The 21,458-nt window shown below is 39.5% G+C and overlaps 1 protein-coding gene across 1 annotated transcript in view; it reads left to right on the top strand.

Annotated features, from left to right (window-relative positions):
* Window positions 1–19,420, top strand: part of LOC122797109 (cytochrome P450 2J5-like) — a 276,891-nt gene extending 257,471 nt beyond the window's left edge. Inside the window, exon 6 of the mRNA XM_044065906.1 lies at window positions 19,265–19,420. Coding sequence (XP_043921841.1) covers window positions 19,265–19,420 — 156 coding nt within the window. The remainder of the gene's footprint in view (window positions 1–19,264) is intronic.
* The last annotated feature ends 2,038 nt before the right edge of the window (window positions 19,421–21,458 follow it).

Here is a 21,458-nt window from a genome sequence, read left to right as displayed (position 1 = left end):
ATTAAACTACTCATGCAGAAGTGTGTGTTGAACTGTATGTTACGTACTGAGCTTCAAGAATGTAACCACAGTGTACCCTACTGGAAAAGACCAGAAATGCATATAAACTATATTAATAGCAGAAGCTGGAACATACAGAGTTAACTTGCAAAACATCAGGAAAATAAGTTAAATGTATTTTACAATGTGCTCTAAAAAAAGTTAGTGTCAGTGCAGTAAGCGGACACAATGTCTAAAGCTAGAGGTTTTCCTATTGTCTAGAAACAGAAATAATTACTATGTTTCAAATGTAAAAGTGTTAATTGTTTTATGACTTCCAGTTCTAAGCAAACATCTGAGAGATAAGTATTTTTCACAAAGAAATGTTAAATTCTGTTGGTATCTGTTAGCCTGGGAAATGAAGGCAGGTGACAAATAGTGATGTCACCCAGCTAACCTGGCAGTAATGTGTATTATTAATTTAAGAACTGTCTTAGAGAGTGAGTCTGGGCATTTTGTATCTTGTTATATAAATATTTTTGGTATTCCCAAAATTCATAAAGGGTTGACTAATCCAAAGTTTAGGCCCATAGTGGATGGAAATGGGCAAAGACCTGCTTTATTAGTAGATTTTTGGACACACAGTTGTTTAAAGGTCTAGAGTGTTTCGATTATTTTTGTAAAGATTCCTGGCAATTTTTGGAAAAATTAAATAGTATACAGACATGCAATGACATAACAATGGTTACCACTGATGTTTGTAATTTGTTCATTGTCATTCCACATGAGTTAGGCCTGGAATGGCTTGAAAATCTGCTAGTAAAAACAGGCATGTATGATCAGGATACAATTAATATGTTGCTTGCCTTGATGGAAATTGTTTTGAAAAATAATTACATTTATTTTGAGGGTCAGTATTTTAAGCAGGCTACTGGTGTAGCCATGGGGGTAGCTTGAGCCCCCATTTTTGCAAATTATGTGATGTCATTTTGGGAGACGCATATGTCTTCAAGAGTGTGTTTAACAGGTATATCTCATGTTATACTCATTTTTGGATGACATATTTCTTGTATGGAATGGCAGTGTAGCGTTGTTGAAAACCTTTTTTGACTACATTAATGGTACAGTGGAATTTTTAAAATTCACATAATACCATAGTGTGGAAAGTATAACTTATTTAGATGTATTTTGAAGATCGACAAGGAAACTGCAAAATTAACCTTGGGTATTTATCGGAAACCTACTTTTTCAAATTCATATTTGGATTTTGAGAGGTGGCGCCCTTATTCACAAAAAAAGTCTATCATTAAGGGGCAGCTCATGAGGGCTGCTAGAATGGTGAGAGAGGATGTCAAGTTTAAAGAAGAAGTGGAGTTTATATCACAAATGTTTTTGAAAAGGGGATACCCTTGTGGCTTAGTGAGTATGGTGTCAAAAGAAGTGATAAAAAAGAGAATGGATGGCATCTACAAGCCTATTTTGAATAGGCTTGATGAGAGTAATGTAAGAAGTCAGGAAGCCTATCAGGTCAGAAAGGATGAGCCTAATAGGAAGCTCAGTTTTATTACTACTGTATCCAGCAGAAAATGGGGCAATTTTAAGTGTGGAATGGGGAATTGTTGCATAAACATAGCAGAGACCCCAGAGTTTTTGAGGTTAAATGGATTGAACATTCACATTGTAAGGCACTTCAACTGTTGCATAAGAATGCGGTATATGTGGCTAGGTGCCAGTTATGCCCCACCTTTTATGTAGACAAAACCTGTAGACAATTTCAGGACAGGTTTAAAGAGCATTTGTTGGACATAAGGAATAGCAAAATGACTAATCTTTTGAGCAGGCATATTTCTGAAAATAAGGACAACAGTTTTAAATGTTCTGTATTGCAACAGTTGGTTAAGGATCCCCAGGGAAGAGTACTTGATGTGCATTTAGACATTTGCGTGTTAAGATGGCAGTTAAGGCTAAATGCCACCCAGCCACCTGGCATTAATGAGAATGTGAATATTGGATGTTTATTGAAGTTAAAAAACATTTTAGGGTAAAAATAAAGTTTTAGACAACATAATTGATTGTAATAATTTTTAAAACATCTTTTTAAAGTTTTTTTTTTATAGGGAATAGTTAAATGTTTTTTCTGATATGTAATTGCCATGTATTGTGAGTTTTTGTGCAATTTTTACATTATTTATGTATTTTGGATTGTTGGTTATAATGAATAATTTAATAGGGTGTGTTTTTTTTGTGCATGAAAGGGATGGGCAGTAAAAGTGCATTTGTTCTGAGTCCCTCCAGTAGAGAAGAAAGTACTCAGCCAGGGCGTGTTATGGATTAAAATCTGTTTTGGATCTCACCATTGCTGTGGAGAGTTTCTTTTCAGTGGTTTAAGATGTGGTCTGGAGTTGGATGTATTGTTATTTTGTATGTTGTCTTTGGACCTGAAACAACCATTCAGCACTTCTCATCTGTATTTGCCTTGCTCTGTAAGTAAGATTTAGGTATAGTATTTCTTTTAGAGATAGATATAAATATAGTAAAGATTAATTTAGATGGCTTCTGTATTTATTTGAGACTGTCCTGCAATGTTGTTTTAAAATATTTCCTGTATTTCTGAACTCTGTTGTCACTGTGTTGAGTTCCTGCGTATAGTCTTGTGCTTTTATTATTTATTATTAAATATATTTAAAACTTTTAATTGTGCCTGGTTTGTTTAGAGATATTTAAGCTCTTAGTGTACTTGCACATGTATTTGGTGGGGTCTACTTTCATAGACCGAACGTACGAATCGCCGACACACATGTTCCCGACCCCAAACAACCGAAAACACACCACACCAACAACTCAACATACCGAACACCACAACACCGACACAAAAACGCCAACTACACATTGCACACAACAACATATCCACTAACCTTAACCTAAACCCTAACCCTAACGTCCGACACTACCGCACACTTACCCAACCCGCACCCTAACCCTAACTCACTTAACACACCTCTAAACCTCAACACCGTCACTATCGCATACTCACCCTACCTGCACCCTAACCCTAACTCACTTAACCCACCCCTAAACCTCAACACCGTCACTATCGCACACTTACCCTACCTGCACCCTAACCCTAACTCACTTAACCCACCCTAAAACATGCAGCCCGTCACTATCGCACACTCACTCCACCGCATTCTAACACTGACACACTCAACACTACCCTACACTGCTCTCGTCACTTCCACACACTTACCTCACGGAACCCTTAGTCCGACACCGCACACTCACCTTTCCCACACCCTATCCTAAAATCCCTCACTATCGTACACTTACCTGTCCGCTCCCCAATACTACATCTTTCACTTTCGCACACTTACCGTATCGCGCTCACACGCTGCCGTTGTCGGTCTCTCAGCCGTCGGGATATCGGTAACCTACCTGTTCGGTCGTTCCGTCTCGGTCTTCCGGGTGTCGGTGACGTGGTGCTTCGGTCTATGAAAGTAGACCCATTTGGTGACACTGTACAGGCCTTTCTTAAATAGCCTTGCAAGTCTTGGTCAAACTTACCATTTGGATAATAGTAACATTACACAATAAGATTGGTCATCCTTTGGGAATGACCTTAAAGTAGCTGATAAGGGGTTCTGATGGCAGTACTTATGGTATGTATGGCAGTACCTTATGGTCTGGGCAGAAGGAGCCATAGCTATTAAACCTGTGCCAGCCTTTCCCAGGTTTGTGTTTGTGTATTAATCAAATCTCAAAGTGTGTGTGTGTGTGTGTGTGTGTGTGTGTGTGTGTGTGTGTGTGTGTGTGTGTGTGTATGTGTGTGTGTGTATGTGTGTGTGTGTGACAGCTACTTGGGCAGGGACACAAAGCACTGGTTGGACAGAGAGGGTGCTGGGAAGATGTGGCTTGAAACCCTGGCTAAGGACTCAACTTTATAGCTGTGCCAGTGGGGAGTCTTATTTGAGGATCTGGAGAAAGAAGGAGAAACCAGCCCCAGTCTGACTGTGATCTCTGTGAGCTCTTAAGGGAAATTGTACTTTACTGTGTGTGTACTTGTCATCCTCCCAATGTGCAGTCCCATCCCTGATGCTAGTGATGAGGATTGAGGCTCCTTGATTACTAGCCAGTGCAGGGGCATCACAGAAGGTATTTAACAGGCTGAGCTTTTGCCTCAGTGGTGTAGCAGGTGATTTGAACATATATGTGCATAAATACAGTATGTGACACATGTTTGCATCCATCATTATGTGCATGGCTTTCAAAGGCAGTTGCTGTGCAGCAGGGTCCCATTTGTAGACATATGTACTTTGCAATTGCTGCCTTAGCAGGTGTGTTTAAAGATGTTGCTGATATAGAGAACAATTACCTGCTATCACATTTCTCAATCTCTTAAAGCAGGAACTCTGGACAAAACCATAAATACAAGGGGGACAAATGCCCAGATATTGCTCTCACAAACTTAGAATGTTGATGGAATAACAGAATTTGCATTAGCCTGTGTTTTCTGAAGGGTATGCAGTGTGACACTCAAATGTATGTCGTGGTTTTCTAACCTCAGTCTTAAATGACTTGCCACTACTTTGGCAGAAACATACATTTTATGACAATTGGGCCAAAAATAGTGGGCAAAACTCTGGACGTCCTGCAACAATCTGTACAGTTGACAGTACAGCTGCTATCCCAGGCCTCACATAGATCCATTATTATTTATTTGGCTGTGTACTGGTGTACTGTTTGCATCACAGTCCCAAGTACACTCCCATTTTTCCCATTATATGTACTTGCAGTCTTTCAGTGACAATCAGTATATCTTGCTAGAAACAGGTGTGTTAGCTTAGAGCTGAGTGGCCTAGTGGGCTAATGCTCTGTGCTGTAGTTGATAGCTGCCTGGGTTCAAGACATGGCAGGAGTGATTATTTTGCAGATGTGCCTAAAATTGTCAGAAACACATAGGATCATTAAGACACTTTTAAGTAGATTTAGCAGGTTTGCAAAGCATGCCACTTAGCTCTGCTCAAACCAGCACTAAAAATAAAAAAAAGAAAAGAAAAGAAAAAGGGGGTGATACGACAGTGGTGAAATTGGGGTGAGCAGGGGGAAAAACATACCGAAAGGCTGAGATGTGCAGGATGAGTGTAGGATAGGACCACAGCTCTTCTTTTCTTGTATGGCAACAGCTGTGCATTTTTTGAGATTTTGTACATGAATTTGGACCCTCAAATCCCAAAGAGAGGGGTGAGGACAATAGAAATGTGTTGTCCAGCCAATTAGTCCTAATTAGTTGTTTCCAGTGGACACGTGTGCAAAATGGAGAGACATTTATGTTTTTTTTTTTTTTGTGGGGCAGGTGCCCATTTTTTTAAGGGGAGAGTGGAATGTTGGGAAAGGGATGTAGGTACATGTGGGGATGTAAGTTGGGCAAGAGAGGTTTCATTTGCGGGCAGACAAGACAGACAAGACACCTTACAGATGTGGTGTATGACACTTGCTGGGGTAAGCACCTTGGATGGAGAGGGTGTTGTGGAATCAGAGGTGCATGTGCATCTAGACTGCAGTAGCATGATTGAGATCCACAGGCAGACAAGACAGACAAGACACCTTACAGATGTGGTGTATGACACATGCAGGGGTAAGCACCTTGGATGGAGAGGGTGTTGTGGAATCAGAGGTGCATGTGCATCTAGACTGCAGTAGCATGATTGAGATCCACACCCATGGGCAGACAACAATGCTCCTTCACTGCCCCAAAGGTGGCTGTGCTAGAAGTTGACCACTGAGGCACTTAGGCCCGCCAGGTTGTCGAGACTGCCCTCAATCCAATGCAGGTATTGTTCATAGCTTCTATGCACAATCCTCCACGCCATGGCTGGTAGTTGATTCTGGGTGACTACAGCCCCGCTTCCACCTCTCACGGGGGGGGGGCAGACCCCATCCCCTGAGTTGGTTCCACCCGAGGGTGCTGCCAGGCCAGTAGAGGGAGCACCACCAACCTGGGTCCAGACATGGTGGTACCTTGTGCCACGGCCAGCTAAGGTGGGGTAGGCAGATCAGCAGGAACCGGTCTACACTGTCGTGCTATGGTGATAGTAGTTTTGCAATGTCTTTAGGTTACTTAGGAACAAGATATTTTGTTAGTAATAACAGCATGCCAGAACACTGGAAATAATTCAAGAAATTTCAATGCATATTATAAGGAACACAACAATAAATAACATAACAGTCAGTATATGAACAGTATGCTAGTAACAGTTACAGCATAAGGCCAACAACACAGGTAATTCAACACGATATGTCAATATGCAACCATTATAGTACATAACAATAACAAAATAAATCCCCAAAATAATGTTTTTTGCAGAACATATGTTAATAATAAACATAACCAATGAATAACAATAATTAATATATATGAAGATAAGGGGTGGGGTGACATACCATCTATTAACACCATTATAAGCTATCTAGTTGACAACAGTACTATTATCTACTCTACAGGTCTGTCCATTCTTTATGAGCATAGGTTCCCTATAGCTGCTGTAGCATATACATGCCTCTCAAGTTATCTGCATGGGCCAGTATGGGCCAGGCAGTAACACCTGTAGGTACACAACTACACAAAACACTTGAACACCAGGTGGATCTACACTACTATGTTCTGTGGGTTGATATTCTCTTACTTTGCTTTTGACAGCCATCATGTCAGTGATACCTTGGTAACAGAGGGATTACACAACAGTACCTTGCTTGGCAGGCATAGGGATAGATACCATTAGCAGTGGCTGCAAAGGCACATACATCAAATGTCCTAATTGACTGCAGCAACATTTGACAGTTATTCCAGGCATACAGCCACACCAGTATTACACATTTTACTTCATTTAATTTTATTAACAGTTGTACTTATTTCCTTCAGTTTGTGCACTATTATCACATGCCTGGTACTGGGCAGTGTGTGACATCTGTACACACAATTATTTACACCTAAAATATAGGCTACCTTAACCATTTACCTGTAGGTCCTGTGGAGAGAATGATATCTGTTATCAATACATGACTGATACTATACTGTCTTTGGCATGCATGGGGTTAAAAAGCAATAACAATGACGGCAGAGGACATGTACAGTTGACTGTAGCAACAAGTCAGAGTCACTCCAGGCATACAGCCATAGCAAGATTACCCATTTTATTTATTTTATTTAATTTTATTAAAACTTGTACTTATTGCATTTATTGCAGGCAGTATTATCACATGCCTGGCACTGAGTTTAACAGTCTGTAACATCTGTACACATAATTATACACACATAATATGGGCTACCTCATCCATTTACCTGTAGTTCTGTGGAGAGAAAATCTGTTATCATTACATAACTGATTCAGTACTATTTATTACTACATGCTACTGGATTTGAACCCGGGTCTGTGTGTGCCAAAATGTATTTTACACAGGACATTTAACAAACTGAGCTACTGCTGACCAATGATTGACTGATATTTGCCTAGAGCTTACCTGGAAACAAAACAAGACCTGGTAATAGTTATACATTTTTATATAGACTGCATTGACAGCTGGACACACATGCATGCAATTTCTGCATGACAGAGATATTAGGTAACCTATAGATTACTACATATAATACAGGTGTACATACCATATTGTCAGTGGGTGGAAATATCTGTGAAGTGTACACATCATATCAGATTATTGGGTTGGCTATCTCACCCATATACATTTGCAGACAGTATATATGTAGTCTACATCTATTACACTGTTATACTTGCCTGCAGCACCGTACAGAGCCTGAATGCATATAGCTGAAATGCAATGGTTAACCACAAGACAATCCTGATATACACAATATACCATGGGTGTTCTTGCTATAGCTTCATGTGTTATTGCATGACAGGTATAATAATTCAATTGTAGTAAAATGGTTGTGACTCTACACTTATTGCACAACACTCTATATGAGACATACCTTGAGACAAAGACTGGTATTGTTTTGTGTTTTTCTTCAAGAACAGTTGTCATATGCAATTTTATGCAAAACAGCCCTACTTACACATATTAGAGTGCACAACACAACTTTATTACTGGTACCATCATGCAGTTAGAGGTATAGTTTCACATTTTTATTGCACAGCAATAGTTGTTCTGCAGATGTTGCAATACAACTGTAATTCCATAGTTATTGCAATTGAAACTTTATTTCATTTACATTATCAATGTTAATGCTTTACTCTTCCCTGTTTATTGCACTACATTTGGCAGTACTCACTTATTGTAGTATAGGTCTATGACCACATTCATTGCAATTCAGTCAAAACTGTATATACCCACTGGCAGTTAATGCTTTACTCTTTCTTGCTTATATGACTATAGATTGCAAGTTACATCCCTACTCCCCACACTCATGGTGCAACCTGGCCAGGTGTCCCCATATGTCTCAATGTTGTGAGCTCTCTCCTCTGCATCTGTTGGGAGAGAAGTACACCATTATGCATAACTGTCTATCCAACATTCAGATTAGGTATTGGTAAAACAAGAATAACAGTACTTACAAACTTGTGAGGCATTCACAGCCTGAGCTTCCCAGACCCAGCTGTGCAGAAGATCCCTCTTTCAATGCTTCAGGTTGTCATAGTGGTGACAAAACTGCTCACATGTGCAGGAGATACCTGTAGCACTGGTGAGATCATGTGCCAGCCGGTCCCAGGCCTCCACCTTGCACTACGAGTCCTGGAATTGTCCCTGCAGCAGCCAGTCATCATGGTCTTTCACTAGGAGTCTAACCATGACCCTGGACTCCATAATACACTACTGCTGCACTCAGAAGCACGCATCCTCTCCAACACCTGCAATAATTACTGCACAGTTCAAACTCTAACTGGTTATGCTGTATTCCCACCTGTTGAGCTTAATATAGCAAGTTTTTAATGCCATTGGGTAATTGTTAAAAATGCAGCATGTTGCTTGGCACTGCACAAAGTAGAACAGCTAAGCTGAGCAGTGTTTAAACTGGTAATGCTTAGCACTGCTTAGCAATGTGCAAACCAGCCAAGCAGAGCTGAGCAGCATGAAGCAGTGCTAAGTAGTGCTAAAATGTATCTTGTTTAAGCAGTGCTTAGCAGGGCCTAGAAGAGCTTAGCTTAGTATAGCAAAGCAGGATTTAAAAATTAGCATAATTTGTTTTTGGAAAATAAATGCTTAATAACCCCTCCATGTATTCAAACCCTGCACCTACAGCACATAAGGCTGTCACTCTACTCATTTGGCTACATGGATGTGTGGAATGCTGCTATACTTTTACATATGCCTCTCAGCTATGTTTAAGCACTGCTGAGCACCATGCCACACCATGCAAACCCGCTCAGCTATGCTTAAACTTGATCTTTGAATTAACAATTAAATGCATTCGGTTTCTATTTTTAGGTGTCTGGCATGTGTCAATTGCTGCATGCCATACAAACTTAAAAATATATATATAAATATAAATACATTGATATAATGCACTTTGACAGTGCAGGGGATGTGTTACTCATCTGTGGACATAGTTAATAGCACACTTCCCACACTCATTCAATAATTGTGTTCCACAGCTCTCTTTCAGCAAAGTGCCATCATTAATACACATGGCATGCTACCTAGGGGGACCCACATACATGGCCACAGTACCTTCCATGTAGGCTCTACATTATGCCTACATGGATTTTATTAAATCTGGGGGATTATCTACTTTAATGTTATGCAGCATTAAATATATACCAAATGCACAGACTTCTGGTTGAATCTGTAAAGATTTCATTTAATTTATGTAAAAAATAAAATAAAATAAAGCTTTCCTCAGTAGAGCACAAAAAGTATCTTATGGTTCACAGCCTATCATTTCATTCAAATAGTCTCTATTTATATTGCCTACCTAAAGTATCTGCTTTGACCCTGCCAATACTAAAATAACAACAATAATAACAGTTTCTTTAATTTATTTTTGTTTTACAGAAAACAATAGTCACAGCTTGCATGGCAGTTTGCTGTACCAAAATATACATTAGTCTTTCAAAGCCATAATTGCAGCACTAAATAGTAATTTCATCTACAAACAGCCATCATATCCACTGCCTACCTACCTCATGTATCTTGTTTGACCATGGTAAGACCTACTAGACCTACTAATTAAAAAAAAATAATTTAATTGACAAACAGCACCCATATCCATTACCTATCCACCTTATGCATCTGATTTGAACCTGGTAAGACCTATTAAACAAAAAAAAAAATCACTGTACTTACAAACAGCCTCCAAATACACTGCCTACCTGCCTGAAGTATCTGGCTAGCCCTGCCAGGATGAAAGAAAAAAAAGGTAAGATCCGTCACTTAAGAAACATAAACTGGTCATCATTACCAGCTTATACTACAAGCATTTTCTCTTTTTTTTTAATTCAACAGAGGCTAGGTGACACACATGGAAAAACAGCTACAGACTCCAAAGAACAAATATGGTTGACTTGCTTAATAATGGCAACAAATTCTATTGCTGAATGTTATTCTTTCTAAATTGCTCTCTATTCCACTCACAATCCTCACTCATATGGTTATGCTCTCAAAAGTGAGTTGGAGATGAACTCCTCAGCTTTTACTTCCTGGACGTTTGCTATTTCACTTACATCAGCAACCATGTCACATATGCAAACAAACTGCAATCACATGCTAGGCTACAGACAATAACTGCACAGTCTCCCAGTAAATATGTGTGGTTAAAACTGCAATAATCTCTGGGCATCTTTTTTGATGTATGCACAGATTGTGAGATGATTTTAAAAACAGCCCTGAAGTTTTTTTTTTTTTTTTTTTTTTTTTTTTAATAAACTATGTTAATACTGAGGAACTCAAACAGTATGCATGTGCTTGGGTTCCATGGAGAAGAGAATACAGCTGCTTTGGGCAGCTTAGTCTAAATATCATATTCATTTATTTTATTTACTTAAATAAACTTAAAAAAGAATACTCTAATGAAAAAGTAGCAGCTAGGGAGCTGTAGCCCTGCAACTCATTAGCCAGTTTTATGAAGCCACTCCTGGCTAAATAACAGTTCAAAGACATCACTCCTAAGCTGTTGTTAGAGGTTTTCCTGCTCTGCTTTCTTTTTTTTCTTTGGCTCATAATACTTGTTTTGTTTTGTTTTAATATCAGAATATGTTTCATCTACCAAGGAATCATACTGTGTATGTTATATATTTCTTCACTTGTCATACATAAAAGCAGAGCTATGAATCTTGCATAATGTATAAAAAGAAATTATGAACTCACCATCATAACATTCCATCTATGTTGTCCATTTTCATTCTTCCGCAACTGATGGGTTCAGATCTGAATCATTGGATCTGACTCAGCTGTTGCAAAAGCTTGTGGCAACATAGAACTCTCAAGCTTCTTCCTTACCCAGAATGCACCAACCCCAATTACCTCAGATCTTGTTTGCTAGCTAAGGTATAGAGAAAAAAATTCTTATAACAAAAGAGCCATAAAAAGAGAAAAAAACAAAGGTTAGACAAGGCTATGTCTGGAGCTTTGTCATGCTTGAATTATGTCAGTTATTTCATATCCACTCGATCTTTCAGGAAAAAAAACATAAGGAGGGGGTTGGTCGGTGGGGAGTTGAGGAAGAATGAAAATGGACAACACAGATTGAATATTATGGTAAGTATATAACTTATTTATCTGATGTTGTCAATGTTCCTCAACTGATGGGACAAAGTCCCCAGCTACCTAAATCCCAGGGTGGACGCAATACAGGATATTCCTAAGCACCATTGAGCCAAATGATGCTCTATCTCTGGATACCAAATTCACTTTACAATGGTTGATGAAAGTATGAGGGGAGGCCCAAGTCACTGCTGCACATATTTCATCCCTGGAAGCTTTTGAATGAAAACCTGAGGAAGTTGCTATGGACCTGGGTGAATGAGCACAATCTTGCTTTGGTAAAGGGATATTCAATTTGTTGAAAACAAAGGAAATGCAGCCAATAAGCCATCTGTCAAGAGTAATTTTGGATAATAGTTTACCCAGATTCATATCAGCAAAGGAAATAAATAACTGGTCAGTAGTTCTGATGTCCTGTGTTCTGTGAAAATAGAAATGCAGTTGTCTATGAATATCCAGTAAATGTAATAAATATCTGCCTTTGTTTGAGAAATTTGGAAAGACAAATGTTAAATTGATGGACTAGTTAATGTTAGATTTTTGAAACTATCTTGGGCAAAAAGGATGCATTAGTTCATATTGTAACTCTATCATTATGAAATATTAGATATGGAGGTTTCATAGATAAGGCTTGGATTTCTGAAATGTTTGGCTGATGCAATGGCTGTCAAAAACTATGTTTTCCAAGAAAGGAATTTAAGATCACAGTTATGTGCTGGTTTGAATGGTGGATGAATCAGGGCTTGCAGCACCAAAGTTAGCTCCTATGGCAGACTTCTTCTTCTTCTTCTTTCGGCTTTTCCCGGTTAGGGGTCGCCACAGTGGATCACCTTGTCCGCTCATGATTGGCAGTGGAGTTTTTACGGTGTCGAGTTGCCAGCCCGGTGCCCAACCTTCCGCAGAAGGCACACTAGGATTTTTAAATGAGGGTCTTAACAGATGTGTGCCTCTTAAAAGGGTTTTACAGAGTTTGTGAGTAGTGAGTGAAGCACCATCCAATCCAATATGGAAATTAGAAATTGCTGCCAACTGAACTTTAATTGTCAAAGAACAAGCTCCTTGATTAAAAAATAGTGTCAAGAAATCAAAAATATTATGAAGCAGGGCAGAAAAAGGTTCCACATTATTTTGAAGTGCCCAGTGTGCAAATCTTTTCCATTTACTAGTATAAAGTTTCTTTGCAGATGGTTTAAGGGAGAATAACAAAATCTGTTGGACAGGAGATGAGGGCATAGGTTGTCTGGATACTTACTAGAAATGGAGAGACCTAACTGTCAGCTTGAGATTGGGAAGGACTGGGTATGTCATGCCTGTTGGGTGAGATAGCAGATCTGGAGCTAGGGTCAGAATCCAAATGAAGCAATATGAAGGGAAACCAAATCTGTTGAGGCCAATAGAGTGCAATGAGGATAACTTTTCTCTTCAACCTGGCAGCTCTCTGTAGGATCTTTGGGATCAAAAGAATTGGAGGAAAAGTATAAAGTAGACCAGGGGCCAATCACGGAGAACAGCATCCATCAGTGACTCTCCCTGTGGAGGGATTACGGCAAAATAGCTACTGCACTTGTTACTTAGGGGAGATGCAAAGAGATTGCAGCAAGGCTGGCCCCATTGTTGGAAAATCAGTTCCGATACATTTTTGTTGAGGGACCATTCATGAGGTAGTAGCATGTACTTGCTCAGTCTGTCTGCTAAAACATTGGACCTCCCTGGTGTATGCGCTGCTATAAGAAAGTGGTTGGAAGAGATCACGCATTACCAAACCTTGAGTGCTTCTCAGCCTAAGGGTTAAGATATGACCCCTCCTTGTTTGTTGATGTATCAAACCACTGATGTGTTGTCTGTTTAAATCTCAATCATTCCCAAAGGGAGAGCATTCTGAAAGGCCTGTAAAGCTAAAATCACTACTCACAACTCGTGGACATTGACATGTAAAAGGGCCTTCTTGGGGAACCATGTACCTTGGACTGTCTTTCACAGGTAATGCCACCCCACCCTAGCTGATAAGCATCCATAGTCACAACGCCATTAGGTTGAGGGGGAACAAACAGATGGCCATGCAAAACCTCTTCTGACTGGATCAGCCACATTAAATCCCTCTTGCATGTATTGGTGATCCATATCAGAGCTGATAAAGGAAGGTGAAGTATTGACCACTGGGAGGCCAGCATCCACTGATGAACTCTCATGTGAAATCTGGCTAAGGGTAGTAATGTTATTGCTGCTGCTGCCATTGACCTCAACACCTGAAGGACCAAGTGGACTGAGATTTTGGTACTGCAAACTATCTTTTCTACCTGTGATCTTATTGTCTGAACTCTGGAGAGGGGAAGTGAGGCTACAGTTGATCTTGTATGAGTAGTGCTCCTATGAATTCCAGAGCTTGACTTGCTTCTGTATGAGACTTTTCATAGTAGAGCACATGTCTGGATCAATTTTTCTTTTGCCAAAATGAGCTGATGCCTGGTCGGGGTGGAGATGAACCAGTCATCTAAGTATGGAGACACTTGGAATCCCTGCAGTCTCAAATGAGCTGCTACTACTGTCATGCATTTTTTAAACATCCTGGGGGTTGTGGTGAGACCAAAGGGTAAAACTCTGAACTGGTAGTGACTGGCTTCCAGCTGGAAGTGTAAGAATCTTCTGGATCACCTCTTCATCTTTATATCTACTACGCATACTGAAGATTTACTGAGCACATCCAATCATCCTTTTCCAAAAACAGAAGAATGGACTGAACCGTGACCATCCAGATGTTGGTCTTTTGAATGTTTATTTTTAAGATACTGAGATCCAGAATTGGTCTCCAGTCTCCCGTTTTCTTGGCACTAAAAATAACCTTGAATAAGTTCCGGATTCTATTTGGTCTAAGGAGGACTTTTGGATTACTCTTTTTTCTAGCAGCTTTTGAATTTGAATTGCTGCTTGTTCTCTCTGATTGGGTAGAACATTAGCAAATTTTCTTGAATTGAGAGGATAAAGGGAAAATGGTATTATATAACCTCTGAAAATGATCCTCTGCACCCAAGTTTGTTATTTCTAGCCAGGTTCTCCAGTGCAGGGACAGATAACCACTGATTGCCTCCAGAGGGGGACAATCGAGCATCTTTAAAGGAGAACTGAAAAGGTTTAAGAAAGAAAGAATCTCTTAAACCTTGGTTCTATGGGTCACCTGTTCTGCAAGGGTGCCACTACCATTAGAATTCCCTCCTCTGCCTCTGTGGGAACCTCCACCACTTGAATCCTGGAAAGATCTTTAGAACTTTTTGAACCACATTTTACCTCTGCCTCGATGTTGTTGTCTTTCGGCTTTTCCCAGTTAGGGGTCGCCACAATGGAACTTCGGTCCGCTAATGATTGGCAGTAGATTTTCACAAACTCCAATGTGCCAGCTCAATGTTCAACCTTCAACGAAGGCATGCCCATTTATGCATGTCTTTCGAATGCCCACCCAACCGTGGGGAGGACATGCAGACTACACAGAGAAGGCACTCCCTGCACTCCAGCCGAGAATCGAACGGGACAACCTCTTGCTGTGAGGCAACAATGCTACCGCTGCACCACCGTGGAATTGAAAAATATCTTTGAGGGGTGGAAAAACATACATCCACAGCAGAAACAGTCTTTCCATCCTTCTCACACCTGGAGAAAGTGTCTTTAACTTTGGGGCCAAACAAAGATGTTCTGTCAAAAAGAGCATTAATAAATGAAGACTTATATGGCTCCGCAAAATCACATAAGTGCATCCAGACATGTCTCCTGATGGCAATGCCTGAGCCCACTTCTCTAGAGGTTCCTTCTGTTATGTTAGAAATAGCCTCATAGAGGAGTTAGATATTGATTGTAGGGTGGCCAAATGAGAGGTGACAGATGCTTTCATCTCTTCAGAAATGGATCTTGAAAGGGTATCTGAAGTTCTTTAATCAGGTCCCTCTGTTGTCTCATGAAATATGCCGAATAATTCAGTGACTTTAATGCAAAGGTCACTGAAGCATAGACACACTTCCAGAACTGGTCCATCACCTGAGACTTCTTGTTGGGGGGATGAACAGAGGAACTTTCCTCTGCCAAGTTCCTTCATAGTGGCCGCCACCATGACCATGGCATCAACAGGCACACAATTGGACCAAAACTGTTTATCCTCTGGAGCTGTCATTATCTTATCCAGTTTTCTGGGGACTGGCTCAGTGGTGTCTGGCTTCTGTCATGCCCACAGTGAGATCAAGTGCTCATAGATGGGCTGAGTTTCCCAGGATGTAGACGGGCCGGTAAAAAACACCTCCAGGAGTACAGATTACTCTGATGAAGGGTTGCTACACTCCAAGCCACCTCTCTGTTTTAGGATCTCTAGGATGTCTCTGAATGAGACATCATCAGGAGCTGACCATGGAAACCATTCACCCTCATCAAAATGTGTATCTTTGGTGATAGATTTAGGGAAATCTAAATGCTTTCTCTTGCATGTTCTCTTCTTAGAGACCTCATCAGTGAGATATTCTGGGGAAGTGCCAGAAGAAGTAGGTATACCTTGATGAGAAGCTTGAGGTTTTGGCACCAGCTGTCCCTGTGGAGTGTATAGTTGAGAATACAGATGCAGAGATGGGACAGATGTACACAGAGGATCCAAGGGGGTAGGCACCATCTGAGTCAGGGGGTCAGACAAGGCTAACTCCATGATATCAAAAGCAGACCACTCAGATAAGGGATAGGACGTCAGATCTGAGACAGCCAGTGTCCGATCAATAGTCCCTCCATGCCTCAAGAACAGTCAACCCGAGGCTGAAGTCAGAGTCAAACTAACCATTGCCAAGACTCTGAGGTGTAAAGATGGATTTGAATCCCTTGGTGTCAAATGCACCATCTCAGATCCAACAGGGTAGAATCAGGTCCAAGAACATTTGGCTCCAATTGAACCAAAGAGCTCAGTGCAAGACTCAGATCTGAGGGTAATCTAACAAGTACATTGATAGAAACACTCTTCAGCAAAAAAGGACTGTAAAAGTCTAGAATCTAACTAAAAATTACTTTTTTTTTTTTTAGAAAGAAGAAAGAGAGAAAAGGTATGACGAACATGGGAAGGGAGAAAGATAATAAGAACAACGATATTTGTAGTGTACACTAGTACAAGTCATAGAAAAATCAAAGAATTGAAACAATCAGGAAAAATAAAATTAAAATGGAAGATAAAATTTCACTTAACTAATAATAAGCTCAAGAGACTGCTAATCATGTCTTTCAATGAAAGTGTCAAATGAGATCTGTGGTAGTTGGGTTTGGTGAATTCCGGGTAAGGAAGAAACTTGAGAGCTCTAAATTGCAACAAGCTTTTGCAATGGACAAGTCAAATCTGATGGTCCAGATCCAAACCCATCAGTTGAGGACAGAATGAAAATTGACATCAGATTGTTCATTATTTTCACACAGGTCTCAAAAACATGAACACAACTGTGTGTCCTTTAACCAACTATGTCTGTTTACCTTAGAGAACAAATGATGGTACTGGTGCTGCCCTGCTCGCATTTTCATAGTAATGCATTGAAACTGCGTTTTCCTTTTCTTTGAACCATTTTGTCCTTGCAGCTGATGAGCATCAGCTTCCAAACTCAGTCTCAGAGAATTCATTATCTAGGCATCTGTCATAAGGTTGTATATTTGTTAACCCGTGAACCTCATGGTATTAGGCTCACAGATGTGAGTACACCAAATTCCTGGCTTCATCAAGTGCTACCTGGTGAGGTGCGCATCTTCTGATTTCAAGCAGCTGTTGTAGATTAAAAATAAAAATTAGCTCAACTTTGAATTCTGCAGTTCTATATAAAAGTCTTGCAGTTAAAGGAAAACTCCACCCTAGAACTTAATTTTTTATTCTGTATTTGTTTCCTGACCTATTTTACCACCTCAAAATCACTCTAAGTGCTTTATTTGTAATTTTAGCCTGTTTTCCACAACGTGGCTACCAATGGGGCTTGGTGTATCGATGTGATTTTGTTCTTCCTAAATCCTTTCTCTTTCCCATAATACTTTATGACTCATGACAGACATAAGGAAGTAACTTTGAATTCCCATGACATTGATATATAATGGGATTTGGGAGGGTCACTGCTATTTCCTTTACCTTCTGTAAAAGGACTGTTTCTTTTCTGTCTGTAATCACCCTCATTTATATTTTGCCCAGACCTTTTTTACACTATACTTAGAAGTTATCCAGCTACAGCTAGTTCAACATAAACAATAAAAATTACTAGTAGCGTATTATATTTTGAAATCTATTAAAAATGCCAGTGTTAGCTTCTTGCAAAAAAAAAAAAAAAAGCTGAAATGAATTATGTCTACCAGTACATCATAACCCTAACATAAATAATCCATCCATTCTCTGGTTTAACATACATGTAGCTGTCTAAATAGGCTTACAAATATTGCAAATGTGTGCAGCAAGTTAATAGCTGTTGCCCATATTAGACTGTGATAATGGCTTACTCATATTTAAAATGGAGTAGGGAATTTTGGAAATCAACTATTAATTATGATATTTTTCTATTAAAAGACAAAAGTCTACTGAGTAGAACAAATATATTAAATATTTTAGCAATAATCCTTGACTGGTTGTGGGTAATGTCAAATGTATCCATGGTTAATGAGGACTGATAAGTATGAAGCCCAAGCATTCAAACAAAGTCAGCATTTCATTACATCCAGCATTACTCACAAGCATGACTGGATTATCGGATTATTGTTATTATACAATGACACTGCTCAAGAAAGAAAAAGGTCATATCTTGCCTAAATAATATCAATATATACACAGAACATAATGCTCCCCAGCAGCTTTTCTTGTAGGGGTAAGCCATGTACTGTGCAAGAGTCAAGCATATCCATGCTTATGCTAGTGCAGGACTCAGTAGCTCCTGTTACTGCTTTTTTTTTTTTTTTTGACTTAGTGGCTTGGTGAATGAGCAATAAAAAACTGATGAACAATACACTGTTCAGAAGGTTTGATTCTGTCTCGATTTTTTTTCTTTTTTTTTCAGGTGTCTGACTTTAGGGATGGTGGAAATTGTCAGCGGGTAGCTATAGCTTTGTTTTCGATAACAACTGATTCTTAGCCAGCTAGATTTATAACAGGCATGATAATTTCTCTGTCCAGTCAGAATGCACATGTTGAATACTAATGAGGTTTCAGGTGTATGGGTAGCTATTAGGCATGTATTCTAGGAGACCATTCGGTAACCCATCCCAGTTTCTCAGGTGATCTGACTCATCGTCTTCTCAGAGGTAAACAGTGGGCAAATGGATGATGAGTAAACCACACTCTGGATGAGAGTAAGCACCACATTCATAACTCATAGCAATAATTCTCTGTAAAAACTTCCAGAAAATATTGTATAATAAAGATACATGAATGCATTATTATCACATGCCTATCTAGTATGTGGCTTGTCATATAGTAATATACCAAAACCAAAGAGAATGTAATTAACACTATGATCTTTGTAGGGAACACTGATATTACCATTTTAAGTATTTCCTTCATTTCAGATGGAAGTAACATAGTTTTTTTGTTTGATTATTACAGAAACAAAATGATTTCCCATTTGATGATGAAAGCATGCTTTTTGTACTGACCGAACTCTTTTTGGCTGGAAGTGATACTACTGCAAATACCCTAGAGTGGGCATTACTACTTATGATGGTATACCCTGAGATTCAAGGTAAGATGGAGATACAGTGACTGTAAGTATGAAGTAGTATCCATTTTTGGTAAGGCTGGACTCATTAATCAGTACATTTGATTAATGATATTGTGAGAAACAGTTTCAAAAATAGCTCACCATAATGTTTGTTGTAGGATCATAATAATTGTACATGGGTAAGGAACTATACATTACACATAGCTATGTCTATATGTATGTTATTCATGAAGTCATACATTTTGTACACATTTTTAGTACCTCCTGTATCAGTATTTATTCACTGATTCATTTATCTGTACTGACATTAAGGTTGTAAGGTAGCAAAGAGTTATGTGGGCTCTTGGTGTGTATTTGCAATGTTACCAAAAGGAGACGAATGAGCTTGATAAGCTCTGCACAAAATAAAAAAAAAAGATAAACTGCATCAACTTTCTTTTTTAGCTTGTGAGTCTAACAAAAGGTGAAACAAGGCAAACTTTATATTGTAGGCTAGTACCTCAGTTCATATACTCACCCCTATAGATTTCTCAACAAACTACATCAAGACATACCCCAGGATTCAATAAACTCCATTCAGGAATACTGCTATTCCTGCACGGAGTGAACTGTGTCCATTTACCCTTAGCTTTAACAGCAGCGCACCTTAAATATACATAAAGGCACGCTACTTCTAAGGCTAAATGGACACAAACACTACTGAGTGCAGGGGGCTTGTTTAAGCAGTACATGTGCATATAACACAACCTCTGCACTTAGAAAGTGCTGTATGGCACTTTTAAAATGCATTTCAGTGTCCGCGGACACCAAAATCTACTACAGTTAGTAAAACATTGTCTGCAGATGCTGAAATAGATAGGGGAGCAAAAAATCAATGCAGGGGGTGTGTGACAGATTCTGTCACACACCCCATGCATTGTCACTGTGCCGTACAGCACTTTCAAAGCACTTTCATTGTCCGCAGACACTGAAAGCAGGAAGTCCAGATAGGAAGCAATGCAGGGGGTATATGACAGGTACGATCATACACACCCTGCATTATCACACTTTGCAAGTACTTTCAGTGTCTATGGACACTGAAAGCACCCATCCCAATAGGACGCAATGCAGGGTTTGTGTGCCAGGTACTGTCACACACACCCTGCATTGTGAAAGAGCCGTATGGCCATACCCCACAACTGTACAGGTATCTGCAGAATGCCCAGATGCCTGACTCACATACCTCTCAACTTCTTAGAGCAAGAAAGCTGTACAAAGCCATAAATAATGTGGGGGGGGGGCAAAGGCCCAAAAATAGGGACACTTTTTAAATATTGCTCTTACAAAACTGGAAAGTTTATAGAATAACAGGTTTTGCATTAGCACAGATTTCTTGAAGGGTATGAAGTCTGAAACACAAATGTCTGTCATTATGTTCTGATTAAACCCCAAGTGATTTGCCAATGGTTTGCGAGAAAAGCACAGTCACATGTTAATGTCGTGCTAATACAAAATCTATTATTCTGACAACATTCTAAGTTTGTAAGAGAAATATTTAAAATCTGCCCCTATGTGTCCCCCTTACAATTCCCCTTACTGTGACTGACAAGGAGTACAGATACATGTAAATAAAGTAGGTTTGTTTTTTTTTCCATTCTAATGTATGTTTAAGCATTGCTGAGTGGGTGTGCATGTTATGGCCCTCTACTTAGCATTGCTCAAACATCCCATAGGAGATAAATAAAAATATACAACTAAACTCCTAATGCTGAGGTAGTGTAGTGGCTAGAATCCTGACTTTGTAATGCAGGTTTTTATGGTTCAAGTACCAAGACAGGCACTTTATTTTTACATGGAAAAGCAGTGATAAAATTATTATTTTTAAATTATGTAGTAATTGATATTTGTCGACCAGGGTGGTATAGCTAGTCTAAAATGGAAGTGTGAGTGCATATAACATGTGAAATCACCCATGTGGCCAAAGTGGTTAGAAAAACATTTTATATAGCCCACCTAATAATGAAAGGATTCACATCTAGATCAGGGGAGGTCATCTTGCCTCTTTACTCATCCCTCATCAGGCCCATAATTGAGTACAAT

Source organism: Protopterus annectens, chromosome 3.part0 (assembly GCF_019279795.1).
Source record: "Protopterus annectens isolate FY-2018-M chromosome 3.part0, PAN1.0, whole genome shotgun sequence".
NCBI classification, from domain to species: domain Eukaryota; kingdom Metazoa; phylum Chordata; order Ceratodontiformes; family Protopteridae; genus Protopterus; species Protopterus annectens.
The sequence above is the reverse complement of the archived record's forward strand: the minus strand, read 5'-3'. Positions and strand labels throughout refer to the sequence as shown.